The sequence below is a fragment of the Haemaphysalis longicornis genome, unplaced genomic scaffold (assembly GCF_048455015.1).
Source record: "Haemaphysalis longicornis isolate Haplotype H1 unplaced genomic scaffold, Haemaphysalis longicornis Haplotype H1 scaffold_12, whole genome shotgun sequence".
Taxonomy (NCBI): Eukaryota; Metazoa; Arthropoda; class Arachnida; order Ixodida; family Ixodidae; genus Haemaphysalis; species Haemaphysalis longicornis.
Window position 1 is genome coordinate 79,365,423 of NW_027526225.1, and position 14,095 is coordinate 79,379,517.

Here is a 14,095-nt window from a genome sequence, read left to right on the forward strand (position 1 = left end):
CAGTGGGCCCACTTCCGGAACACGCCTAGCATGCCGTCTCTGCTCGGCAGCAGCGTGTACCTCGTCAGTCAGGGGTATACCGGAACCCGGACCCCGACGGCACCCGCAGCAGATGCGACGAGAGCTCTAGCGAAAACAGCTTCTCGAGAAATAGCGGACGGCACCAGGTCACGTCCGACGGCCACGGCTCGCCCTATACCTGCCCCTCGTCATCAAGCGAGGGCTGTACTTAGCCTGCTGCCGTCGTCGGTGCACCGACTCGATCGAGGCAGACCCACTCGCGACGCACGTCGAGCGGCCGATAGCTCGGGCGAGCCTTCCGACAGACATTTCTTTTTAACTTCGTGTTTTTGCCGCGCGACATGTGAGATGAGGTTTAAAGATGGGAAGAGATTAGAAGGTACGAAGGCAATAGAAAGAGAAGAAAGTAGGGAGAGAGGGGCTGCCAAAAGCACAGACGGTCACAAAACCGATAGGTTTTCGAGTCTGCAGGTATGCATGGAGTCCAGTGACGCGCAGAAAGTCCACCAGCGACCTGCAGTATTTATTTTCCTGCACCCAGCGGTTGTAGTCATCCGGTTTATCCCACCGGAGACCACCCTTTCTGAGCGCGTCGTCTCGAGCTGTCCTTGTTCCCACGCACGTCCACAAAAGATGCTTGGCATCAGCTTCAGCCACCGAGGACGGACATGGGGAAAACTTCCTGGGCCGCCTTGTGAGTGCCCCCAAGTCCAAGTGACTGACGTTGTGAGGGCCACCACAGCCCGAAGCCTCCTGAGAGAAACTTCCTCCACCCGGGAAAGATTAGGGGGGAGATAGCAGATACACGGGGGAAAAAAGGCACGTGTGTCCCTTCTCAGAAGAGATTTCCGGGCGAAAAGACGAGAGCGCGGATCACAAGGAAAGGGGCTGACAGTCATCGGCCCCGTGTTTGTCTTCTGGGATATAAGTTAGACTTTAAAAATTTTGAGTAGTCTCGAATCCACCGGGCCCCTTCCATTACCAAATGATGAATCTGTACGTGTATACATTGTCGAACAGTGTGACGCGTTATTTTATGCAGCGTCGCTAGTGGAATGGCTCCCAATTTCTTTAAACGATAAGAATTTGATCTACTCAAGTTGGCCCAGCGGTAAGTCTGGGAAAACGTTGCTGCATGTAATTTTGAATAAAGGTGCACCTTTTCAGATGAGTTGTCGTTTATAAGCACAACCCCACAATGAAAGCATTCCGCGTCAAATATTTGGCATCTGCTTCCAGTCTTTAAATACTCGATTCGCATTCAATTTTGTATACCGACTCAACTTAATTACTATTCGATTCGATTTTAACAAATACTACCCGCGCACACCTTGGCAGCAGCGCAAGGGTGAAGGTTGCGAACGAGCAGCTGGAGCGTTTGCAAAGTCTCTGGTCTGTCCTTGCACTGTCGTTGATGCTAACCCGGCTTTTCTTAATTTCTCCAAATAAGCATCCGGCGGGGGAGCGGCTTGCGGACTTATGAGAACGAACAGCGGACTTCGTATACCAACAAGGAAAATTTCTATGGCCAAAATTTTCTCATTGGAACTAATTTATTTAAGAAGAGAGCCACACTTCCCGTGTTATTGCAGTCAACTTGCATGCTGCGGACAGCCCGACCTTGTGCTACTGCGAGTCCCTCTGACTTAGTGTCGACGATATCTTGGACGCTTGAGCAGAACTCGAGTGACAAGCCCTCACCGTTCCGTAATGTCTGCCTTGCTAACAGCACGGCTTGCTGTTTCCGCATTTCGAAGGCTAGCGCCATCTGTGCCGTGGCTGGCGACTTTTGGCGCGGCCTCGTTGCTTTCAGCAGCTGGAGCGTTTGCCAAGACTCTGGTCTGTCCTTGCACTGTCGTTGATGCTAACCCGGCTTTTCTTAATTTCTCAAACAAAGCGACTTTGGAGGGCTTATCATGGGAAGCGTCTGGTGTGTCCTCACTCTCAGGATGCGTTTCAACAAATCCTTCTGGCTTCTGAGGTGCCAGTTCTTGCGGGCGGTCATCGATGACACCGGTACCGTTTACCAGGAGCTTTGAGGTACGCCCCCGAGTTACAGTTTCATTCGCGTTGATTATGCCAGAGTGATCAGCCTGTGTTTCGTTGGCACCTTTCTTCACCTCATGAGCGGACAGTAACCCCGCCTTGTTCCCTTGTGGCCGGGTGGGGAGCCGCTTCTGCGTGGGCCTTTTCTGCCTTGCGGACGACGGCTTCGTCGATCTCCCGCGCTTGACGCTTCGCTGCGTAGGCCTTGACGTGGCTTTGGTCTTCACGCCTGCCGCAGCCTTCCGTTGTGCCCGGATGGGGAGCCTCTTCTGCGTGGGCCTTTTCTGCCTTGCGGACGACGGCTTCGTTGATTTCCCGCGCTTGACGCTTCGCTGCGTAGGCCTTGACTTGGCTTTGGTCTTCACGCCTGCTTTAGCCTTCCGTTGTGACCGGATGGGGAGCCTCTTCTGCGTGGGCCTTTTGTTCCTTGCGGACGGCGGCTTCGTCGATCTCCCGCGCTTGACGCTTCGCTGCGTATGCCTTGACTTGGCTTTGGTCTTCACGCCTGCTACAGCCTTCCGTCTTGACTGGGCCCTGCTGGGTACGTCCTTCTCCTTGGGCTTCCCGTGCTGTACGGATGATGACATTGTAGATCTCTTGCCCACGCCTCCTCGCCGCTTAGGACGTGATGTGGTTTTGACGTTCACCCCCACGCGGGCGTTCAGAACCGAATGGTCACCTACGCGCCCATGTCCTTTGTCAGCCAAGACGATCTGTCCAGAGCTGTGGCTCCCGGCGGCAGGTTCCGCCTTCATCACCTTGTGGCCAGCGTGGAACTGCGCGGAGTACGAGACGCCGATCGCGACGCACGCCAGCGTCATGACGGCGAGATAGAAGAGGGCCTCGGGTAGCCGGGTGAGGGGTTCGGCAATGGGGCGCTTCTTCTGGGCGTTGTCGAGGTTCGTTCGCCGCAGTAGTACCGCCCCTCCGGCGCGACTCGGTGACATCACCATGAGCGGAGAGCCGCAGGTGGGAGCGCCCGATCGAGAGGGCCGGCTGTGTCCCTGCGTGGCCTAAACAATGTCAAAGCATATTAACAGGACAATGTTTTACTCCCGGATATATTTTTGAATGACGTCATATCCGTTACGGAAGTGACGCGAGACAAGCGGCCTGTAAAGGGTGCACCACTGCACACAGGGTCTTCTTGCGGGGAAGCAACCCTTAACACTAAAGAGTACGTTATACTTAGGGTTGTTCGTTTTCGGGTTTTATATTTTCACATGAAAGTGTTTTATGCCGGGATACACCAAGATTTCGCCGACGCCATTTCCGTCACGGGAATGACACCAGTACACCTTTGCTGAAGCGACCCGCCCGCAGGGCGTCGCTCGCCAAGCACACCCACAAGACAGCCGCCGACCTACAAATCATGCTCAGCTGCAGATTTTGCTGCGCATTTCACTTTCATATTTTACCGATTCGTATGTCAGAGGACTCAACCACAGCTTTTTTTAGCAGGGGGAGCGATCAGCAAACCAAGCTGTTCTTTCGGGTGTTACACGTTTACGTCCGTTCCTCGCATTCTTGGCTGCCATTTTTCAGCATTAAAAATTTACGCTTCAACCATAACCTGTTCGTTATTTCTTTCTTTGTGGTGATGACCCACAACGCCACAATAAACTGCCCCCCACTTTGTCTGTATAACTTAGCAATGTATGGGTTCCAGCTAGTTGGCCACTCCATGATCGACCACCTCTAAGCGCAATATTTCTAGACCAAGGACGTGAAGGACAAGTACAGGCATCTGTCCTTTTCCTTCACGTCCTTAGTCTTGAATTTTTTTTTGCGCTTAGATGTGCCTATACCCAACGCTGCGGCTCAGGGACTAAGGCGTTGTACTGCTGAGCACGAGGACGCGGGTTCGATTCCTGGCTGCGGCGGCCGCTTTCTGATGGAGGCGAAAAGCAAAAACGCCCGTGTGTACCAGATTTAGGCGCACGTTAAAGATCTCCAGATGGTCAAAATTAATCCGGAGCCCTCCCCTACGGCGCGCCTCATCGCCTGCGTTGCGTCGGTGCGTTAAACCCTATCAATCAATCAGATGTGCCCATGTCGGTGCTGTCTTAGAAATTTCTAGCTTGCTGATTCTCTTGTGTGACAGCAATACCGCGTTCATGGGTCCTTCGGTGAACCCTGTTTCCTGTTACCGCGGTGGAAAACGATGGTATTCGCTGGCACGGACCTCGCTGGTTGTAGCCGGGGCTACTTCTCGGAGCAGTACAACACTCGAGATTGCTGTGGACGCGTCTTTGCGGGCCGAGTCCTGTATAGCGGCAGTGGCCGCTGTGTACAACTCCGATGACCACCAAATCATTCGACTAATTCCGCTGGACGTCGACCCCGACATTACGGAACTCGAGCTTTTTGCTATAGAGGAAGGTATTCACCTTGCACGCCAGGTTGTCACTGATCACCCAGAACGGCGTTACGAGCGGGTGGAAATATTGACTGACTGCACTGAGGCACTGAAATGCCTCATTGGTCCACGGAGGCAAAACAGCACCGTCCACGCCATCAAGCACACATGCGAGGAACTCAGGGCTGACTCGGGGGCACTGGTAACGGTAAGCTGGATTCCTGGACATCAAGGACAGCCAGGAGACGAAACGGCTCATGAAGTAGGGAGCGAGGCCTCATTACACCGTTCCCAGTTCATGCTACCTGTAAGACCATATACGCTGCCTACTGATCCAGATGCGGAGCGCCGCCGTCGACGTAATCGACTGAGGCAGGAATAACTACTATTCCCCCATGCGACGAGCCCGCACCCCCGGGTCTACCCCGAGGTGCTCAGGTGTTCCTCAACCGGACGCGGTCGGGGTACGCTTATACAGACGACGTGGTTTCTCGATGGAGGAATCACCCACCCCAACCTACATCCCATGATGGAAACCTCTCTAACAGTTGTTTCGCTGCTGCGTTTCCTAGACCAGTTCGATGCTTCGCGTGCAAAACAGACGTTACCCCCCCAATCCGCCATCTCGTTTGGCACTGCGGTGAACTAGATCGGCTTCGCGCAAAATAGCGTCCCGCCTGGGTCCTTTCTTATGAGGACTGGATCAGGCCATGATCGGCACCAAGCTACGTTGACCGTGTTGTGGCACTTCGTTTGTGAGGCGGCCATGGCCGGACATTATTAACCCCCTTCTTTAACCCTGAGGCCTCGAGCCATCCGAAATCAAAACATTTGTCTGTCTGTCTGTCGCTGGCACGGGTGCCTTCCAGGCTACCTTCACATATACAGCAACGAGATCAACGAAGTACCTGAGTAGCCATCGTGAACGTCATCGGTGGGACGTCAGGCTGCCGGACCGCCAAATCCGCCCCGGCCCCCTTGCTCTGTTTTTCGTCCTTCTCTTCTCCCCACAAGGCCACGCACGTTGAGGGGGTTGGTCGTGACTAGACAAACAAGAAGCTTAGTAATACAGTAGACGCTCGATAAACGGAACTTCAAGTGACCGAAAAAATTAGTTCCACTTAACAGGAGTTCAGTTTACTGGGAGAGATGTGTAAAAGCGCAAATATGAGTGCATGCACACACTTAGTTCCATTTCATGTAAATCTGAGCACTGGAAGGGGAATGTAGCTGATAGTTTTTGCAGAAAGCAAGAAAACTACAAGAAGCGTATGCACAGCATTCACAAAGTTTATTTGGCAACAATTAGTCGCTGTGCACGAAAAAAATGCATCATTTTTTTTAATCCTTGCAATTGCATCTTCAGGATCGCTTTTTTTTCATGGCACTTAAGCTTTGGAAAAACGTTACAGATCAAGGTTCCTTCGGTAAAGAATTTCAGATACTGCCCAGCTTCTTTAAGTGTGGTGTGTATACGGTAGCTATCTCTTGAGATTCATCTTCCGGCACATCCTCCTCTTCATCGCACACCTTTGCAACAATGCTCTCCGCTCTGTTCTCAGGCCAAGTCGCAACATCCCGGTCGATGTCCACACACTCATCACAGCCCAGTGGGGTTTTCTTCAAAGTGCACTGCTCTCTAACCTCCCGCCCCTCAATGGCATCTTCACCGTTACCTTCAGGCAAATCCTGCAAGTCGGATGTCTGCTCACTTGAAAAAGAATCCTGAATGTTTGAATCAATTTCCTATGTGTTAGCAGTCAGCTGCCTCCAGGAATCGGCAATAAGGTGAAGGGTGCCGAAAATGTCCATTCTGTACTGCTTGTTCTGGATCATGCGCACTTGCGTCCTCTGCAGCAGACCCTTGCAGAAGTGTGCCTTGGGGGATTGAATAACTCCCTGATCCATGGGCTGCGACAGTGCTAACTAACGAGGCGAACTACTACTAACAAGACGAGGCTTGTGAAGCTAAAAAACAAAACAAAAAAAAATTACACCATCTTCCCGGAGGGGATGCGAAGCAGCCATGGGGTCGACTGAATCTCCCATTAGTTTTCAGTTCGTCGTTTCCGTTGATGTTCAGCTTCGCGTGCCTTCGTTGTATCAGTAGCTTCTTGACGTAGTTTGAATGAGTGAAGGACATAAGGCGCGTTCGTAGCACATGCTCCCGTCTCGGTTTGTAGCGCAGTGGGAAGAGCGCCACGTACCTCCCGTTGCGGCCAGAGGGTCGTGGGATCGAAGCCGGGCGCCGCCTAACTTTTTATTTTTATAGTGGACTGCGCTGACGTCAGCCCAAACGCTTACGGGGCTGAAGAGACGCGCATGCGCAGTAGAGTGCGGACGGCGGACAACGATAACGAGGGAGGGAGGGACACAGCCCCGAGCATGAGATGCTTCCCATCTAATATGTTCACGTTCATGACAATGTTTGCCACACCCCAGGTCACTTTTCTCGCCAACTTTTCTACGCACGACAGTTAACTGCATGGCCCGACCCACCACCCAATGACATGCCATGCTTTTGACACCAGCACTGCACAATTTCCCGCACGATACGACGAAGCGCGCCACGTCGAGCACCATTGGGCCGTCTGGTACGACCCAGGACTTCACGACTAGGGGACAGCGTCGCCCTGTGCCTGTCCAGCATGCCCTGACTGTCCTTCTCCTCCAAAGCTTCTAGCCCAGGTTGAACTTGTGTTTCCTACACCTTGGACCCTGGCCCTTTCCATCATCTCAGAGAAAAGTGTTGGTTGCCTTATTTGACTATTTACACGAAATCTGCGTCGCAGAGACAGTCTAGAACTTCACCTGTGAGATCATGTGGACATTTACGTCCCCACGCAAAGCTTGGTGTTTGCTTTTTCTTTTAACCTCTCTTTTTTTCCCTCTCTCTTATGCCCTATTTCTTTTAGAGCCGTTACTGCCTTCTCCCCATCCCCGCAGAATAGCATGTAGGCGGTAACATGCCCGCAAATCTCTTTCATCTAATAAAGAGCTCTCTCTCTCTCTCTCTCTCTCTCTCTCTTTTGAACTTGTGTTGCGAATGTTCTCTATTCGCTGGTGGGGCATCCGCGGGCTCCGGATAAGAAGTCGTGACACTTTACCCTTTGTAACTTTGTATTATCCCCGTTGCAACTATACGCTGGAAATGCTGTTCTAAAAAAAAAAAAAGGCAGTGCCTATTTTGTGGACCACCCGCCACGGTGGCTCAGTGGCTAGGGCGCTGTGCGGATGAGCACGAGGTCGCGGGTTCGATTCCCAGCCGTGGCGGCCGCTCTTCTGATGGAGGCGAAAAGCAAAAAACGCCCGTGTGTACGAGATTTGGGCGCACGTTAAAGAACCCCAGATGGTCAAAATTATTCTGGGGCCCTCCACTGTGGCGCGCCTCATCACCTGCGTTGCGTCGGCGCGTTAACCCCTACAATCAATCAATCAATCAATCAATCAATCAATCAATCAATCAATCAATCAATCAATCAATCAATCAATCAATCAATCAATCAATCAATCAATCAATCAATCAATCAATTTGTGGACCAGTGGACTTAAATAAGCTGACGATGATGATCATGAACACAGGATAATGTGCAGCATACTAGTCAGAAGACCAAACCACAAGGTAATGTTCAGGTTTATCCTGTGGACCGCACAACGGTATACAGTTATTATTCGTCTAAAGCGACGTAAAAGATATCAATCCACACTTATTTACACAAATAAACTTTTAATAGCTGCTAAGACTCGAACCCAGGGCGTGAGCGCCAAAACCCAAGACTACCACGGCGCCATGGAAGCCCACAAGGGGAGCCCAAAATAAAGCTAAAAACGGAAGGTAACCCTGTGTCTGGACCACAGAAGAAAGCTGAACATTATTCTGTGGTCTGGTCTACAGAATAGGCAGCGCGAAAAAGAAAACGCACACCTGGAGCTGTTATTTTTAAAACGTATAGAAGCCCGTGTCATTTCACTCCACATACATGAAATCTCGCCATCTCCAGCCGCACTGGGATGGCGCGGGCCAAGATGTGCTGCTGTTCGGCTATTGCGTACTTACCGGTGTGAATATTTAAACGGCTTGGAAATCCTGATTGCGCCCAAGGTACGACACTGAAACGATGGTCACACACTTCTGATATATTTATTTCTGTAGCCCCTCTAAGCACAAATATTATTTCAGAATGGAAGCTCGACGTCCATGCTAAAAGACAGCCAGAAGCAGAGTTGTCGAGCGCGTTTGTCCCTTGTTACACTTGTAGAATTTTCTTATGTACAGTCCAATGTCTTTTGCTTTCGACACGAAACAGTGCCGCAGTGTCACAGTAATTTAAAAATGCACAAGGCTTAACTACAGTCTTATGTACAAAAAATACAGCAAAGTTTCTTCCACAGCAATTTTGTACGAGAACGTTCGAGTTGCGCCTGTTCCATTGGCGTCGGTGTGTTCTCGCTCTGAAAGAAATGTTCACCAATTAGCGAATGGCTCCACCTGCAACACGTTCTTTCACGGCTTCACAGAGTAGAAAATTTGTTCGTACAACGCTCCAACGCTCTTTCAACGCGTGAGTTCATGGTGCGCGGAACTCGCTGAGGGAAGTTCCACTGGTACTTCGTTCCTTTGACGGTAAGGCGAATGTGCTTTCCGAGGGGCAAAACTATTTGTACAAATCTTCAATGCTCTCCCCCCTTCACTGCTGCCTCAAGCGAAACTCATCGACCACAGGTTGCACTGGTTGTTGCCTGTACACTGGTTACACTGGTTTACACTGGCTACCTTGCCCTTAGTGGTAAAGGCAAAGTAACCCTCTAAAGGGCCACAAGGGATTCTCAGTTCCGCGCTACACTAACGGGATGACAGATGTCTGGCGAGTCTAGCAACAAAAAGTTCTTTCCGCAGAGGCTCCACTGATACGGCTTTTCTCCAATATGCAAACGCACGTCCCCTCTCAGGCTTCCCGTATTTGCGAAACCCTCGCAGCAGATGTGGTGTGAACCATGAGGTGCTTGCGGACATGACATCGAAACGAAAACCTCTTGTGGCACACACGGCATCGGTGCCTCGAAATATGTCTGCGGAGGGAGTCGTAAATCTTGTACTTCTTGCTGCACGCGGCGCGCTTGAGACCACTGGCGGGAATGTGCGCGCTCATGTGACGGCTTCGCAAATGCTCCGAGGCCAAAGACGAGGCACAGTGGCGCCAGCGAAGAGTCTTTCCCGTCCCGTGGAGCAGCACATGCGACGAAAGGCGAGCCCGGCTGGTAAAAATGCGGCCGCAAACGGGACAGGCGTCGTGCTCCGCCTCTGAGTTTACTTCTGGCACGCCGTCCTTACCGGAGCCACCACCAGCAACGTCATCACGACTGTAGTCTTCAACTTTCCCTCCGAATGGCTTCTGGCAGGGAGAATCTTTATCAAGGCTTGTGCCTTCGACCAAGTCTAGTCGGGATGCTCTATTCGAGGAAGAGCTCGAATTCCCATTTCGTTCAGGATACTGATCCACACCGCTTTTCGATGTTAAAACCTTGCGCGTATTTCCATCTTGGTGTTCGTAAAATCCTAAGTCATCGCGAGGTTCTTTCTTTAGTGAGGGATGCAAAAGCGTGGGATCATTGTTATGACGATGAGAATCTACGTCATCTGGACCTCCTTCACCAGAGCACCACTGCCCATATGGACACGTCTCCAAGTCTTCTATAAAAGAAGAACTGAGCTGGGTTTCTTGAGCAAGCTCGTGTTCTTGAAGAATGGCGAGGTAGCCCGAGGGCTCCTCCGCTTGCGAAGGCCAGGCCAAGTACATGTCTCCGACTTCCTCGCCGACGAGTAAGTTGTCCTGGCGTTCCTCTCCAGAAGACAAGTCCGCGTGAGAAACTTCGTCGATATCTCCGTTACTCGGTGAGTTTCTGTGAAACGGCGATTGTTCCTGGTCGTGTTCTTGCGAAGACAATGGTAGCTGGACTTCGTCGTTTTCATAGTCTCCGCAACAGGCAGTAAAGTTTCCCAGTATATCTGAAGGTGACTGCATGCACGTGTCCATGTCCAAATCTGCAGTCTGCGGCTCCGCGTACTGCCGTTCAAGCCCAGGAGACCAGTACGCGTAGGCATGGTCGTCGCTGCGCACAGTGCGAAGATGTTTGGAGGGGCGCTCTCCAGGACTCGAACCCGCTGCGTTCCCAGTGTCGCCTTCTAGTTTGAGTGAGCACGCGGACGACTCTTTCTCGGCCGTCTCCCGCGAAGGTGCGTCAATTCCGGGTTCCGATCCCCAGGGGTTGTCCAAGTACACGTGCTTCTCGAAGTTTTCTCCTTCGACGAATACGATCGAGCACTCGGTCTGGGACTCTACTAAAGCAGTAGGCTCAGCAGCTTCCTCCCGATGGACAGGACCTCGAACTTTGCCGTCGTACGCCTCGTCCTCGTGCACGTGCTGTAGCATGTGTCGCTTCCGCGCCTTCTTCGAGGCGAATCCCTTCCCGCACTGGTGGCACGTGTTGGATCTCTCGCCGGCGTGCATGAGGAGGTGCCAGTAGAGCTTCGCCATATTGGGGAACTCCTTACCGCACGTGTAGCACTTGTTGGAATCGTCCAGGGGGCGCGTCCGAGGCTTGCCGGGCGGAGGCTTGCCGAAGCACGTAATGACGCCTGCTGGCGCGTCGCGTCGGTATTTGACGGCTGGGAGAACGTTTGTTCGAGCGTGAGCTTCGGGACTCCTCTCCCTGTGGAGGTCGTGGCTCTTTTCGGGAAACCATAGCGCCGGTGATCGGTGGTGGTGTTTGACGTGCCGAATCGCGACATCTGGAACTCTTTCCATTCGCTGCTTTAGGCGCATGTACGGGAACTGCTCAAAATCTTGGGGGCAGCTCGACGCTTCTCCCAATCCGTAAAGACTCGATTGCCCGCTCCCGTGCTCTTCGGCGTCTTCGTAATCAGGCGATTCTGTGAACACGTGTCCTCTGGGGTTCTCATTCATGGCGAAGGTGTCTGAGCGTTCGGTGACTTCGGACATTTTTGATTGGGGTCAACTAAATGCGTTTTTCTCCCGCGCCACCAACAAAGGTCTCATCGTACGCCACGAATGACGACAGACTTTTTTGTCGACGTGCAGGGGGTCGTTACTGACGTTCCGATAGTTGTAACCCGAAGACTGAGCAATCGCGGCGCTGAGACAAAGAAGCCCGGGCTTGAAGAACAAGCTGATCTGAAATAAGAAAGAAGCAAAGGGAGTGTATCAGTTTATAAAAAAGTCGGGAATCATACCCTGGCCTCTCGGTAAGCAATGTCCGCGAAAAAATCACCAAAATAAGTTTCATTTTACCCCATTACGTTCAACCAGAGGTCCGTTTATTAAGCCTTTTCACTAGCAAAAATTTAACCACTCTCGGGCTTTTGTTTATTCTGAGCGGCGAATATGCTTAAGGGATTTACGTGCGTTTAGCACAAAACCCCTGCACATCAGGCAAGCCAGATCGGTAGAAATGTTTTTCTACATTGACTCTCCACGTTGCTATCTCCGAGTCGCCTAAAGCTTTGACGGGGGAAACTTACGAGAACTCCTATTAATGTCCTGTTGTCGAACGTGTCCTCTTATTATCATCACCATCATTCCTTTCTCTATCTTTCCCTTTCTCCGTTGCCATATACAACTGGATAAAACTGGATTGCCCGCATTTCCCTCGACAAGCAGCTATGCTTGTCGAATGCGGGCAATTTAGAGGGAACGCATCTTGCTGCTTGCCTTGCCGCTATACTTCTGTAATGAGCACGCTTAAATTACCCCGAAAGGTCTCAATACATGCCTCTAACACGCTTCCAAGTCGAAGGCCAGAACGCATTCCGTGAACCCACCTTTCGCTCAGCTAGAGTCAACTAGCTGTGGTGGTGTGTGGGATGCTTGATCGTTTCATATTTCCCAGGTCCTGGGTGATGCACGCAATTTTTTTCTCCACTTGAATACTTTAATTTGACTTTCTTTGCTCCGTCGGTCACTCGTGCCGTTTGTTGCTTACGTGGGACGCCGAACTTTAGTAGCATACTCGGGAACAAGTTAAGAACGGCAATAGCGCATGTACGGTATCACTCCGCCTAAGCGACGGACCCGGATGTCAACGGGCACGCGCGTTTTAAGAAGAGATAGCTATGAACACGCGATATTGTCTGCTTTTCTCACGTAGTTTGTTTGCCGTCGTTGCAGTACTTTACAAGCATATTAAGTCCGAAAAATCACGGAAACGGCTCGTGCCATTTTCAAAATATTCCAGTAACGCACTACTTGTGGCGCGCAGAGTAACAGCCGGCTGCGGGGATGAGGCACGGCGGCTTCCGTTGCCGTTCTTAACTTGTATCCGAGTATAATAGCATGTTGGTTTTAGTGGCGCAAGGGTATCTACGACAAAAAAAGCGCCAAAACGGCGTTAGGTGGTCCTTCAATGTGCCGTGTCTGTGGTTCAAATCCTTTGCGGCCTACTGAATGAACGAATGCTTTTACATTCGAAATGGTCGTTTTTGCGAACTCGCCAGTTAGTGCGAGGCAGACCGCCTTCTTCGCTTGAAATTGAGTTCGTATGCACGACCTCGTTTCTATAGACGAGCTTCCACTCGCCGCATCCTTTTAACCTTGGCAGGCCAATGATGGCGTACGGGCACGTAAGAATACAATCAAGCGGGCGCAGCAGTTGAACCTTGCAGACTTAAACCATCAAGCAATGTATCCTAGCAGCGGTGACGTCATCGACCAACCTCCAACAAATGCCGACCTCTTCGCAGCGAAAGAACGGCGAGCAAGCGGCAAACGACGCTCGGCGGCAGGCTTCGAAAAAGCGGCTGTTCGAATTTGCCGCCGACCGGATGTACGGCCAGGGACAGCGGGCATGCAGGGATCGCTTCTTCCGGTTGGCTCTTGCACGTGCACGATTCTTCGGTAAGGCAGCAATTTGGGTGATTTGGAATGATCTCATGAGGTCCAGCGCAAACTAAACACGGCAGAAGAAAACTGTATAAGGCACATAGCGTCTGTGTCGTTCCCCTTATTGTCTCGTGTTTCTTTTGAGTTGGCCAACATGAAACCACTCCTATACAATGGAAGAAGGACTAGTCTTTACCATGGCGTCGTTCGCCCCCTTTTTGAAGGTTGATGACGACGAAAACGTGGGGACGCGCGTCACACTCGCTCCTGCCGGAAAAACTTCGCCATCTAAACTTCGCTTCGCGGAGGTCGGCCGTATATCGTGCTAGAATGCACTTTTAGCGCCTGTATTGCCTGTATTGAATTCTTCCAGCGTCTCTGCCGCCGCCGTACCCAAAACAATCGGCAGTACTAGTTTCCCCTAACAAGCACTGCCCTCGACGACTGAGGAAGGTCGCGATACTGCTATATCCCGATTGGCTGCCAGGAATACGCTTACCGCGAGCGCCGACGCCGCGCAAGCAAGCCGCAAAACCACAACGCAGTAAGGTGGAACACTCACGTAGGGTACTGCGAGCGGCGCAGACGCAGAGTTAAAGAGAAACAGAGGAAGTGAAGAAGAAGCGAAGTGATGCTAATGGCGATCGTTCCAACAAAAAATGCGAGAGGCGTTGGGACGACGAGTTTCAATTCAGAATTGCTCGCGACAAATGTGGATGCGCAAGAAAGCGAGCAAATAAACAGCGTGGGTTTCGGTCGCAGTGTAACAAAG

General features: G+C 51.6%; 2 protein-coding genes across 4 annotated transcripts in view; one reads left to right on the forward strand and one right to left on the reverse strand.

Annotated features, from left to right (window-relative positions):
- LOC144162848 (uncharacterized) overlaps positions 1 to 14,095 on the forward strand; it is a 369,290-nt gene that overhangs the window by 144,476 nt on the left and 210,719 nt on the right. The window lies entirely within an intron of this gene.
- On the reverse strand, positions 8,584 to 13,951 carry LOC144162032 (uncharacterized). Its single transcript, XM_077692551.1, has 2 exons — positions 13,886 to 13,951; positions 8,584 to 11,619 (listed from the first exon to the last, which is right to left on the reverse strand). The coding sequence occupies exon 2, from the start codon at positions 11,425 to 11,427 to the stop codon at positions 9,373 to 9,375; it is 2,055 nt and encodes a 684-aa protein (XP_077548677.1). The 5' UTR covers positions 11,428 to 11,619; positions 13,886 to 13,951; the 3' UTR covers positions 8,584 to 9,372.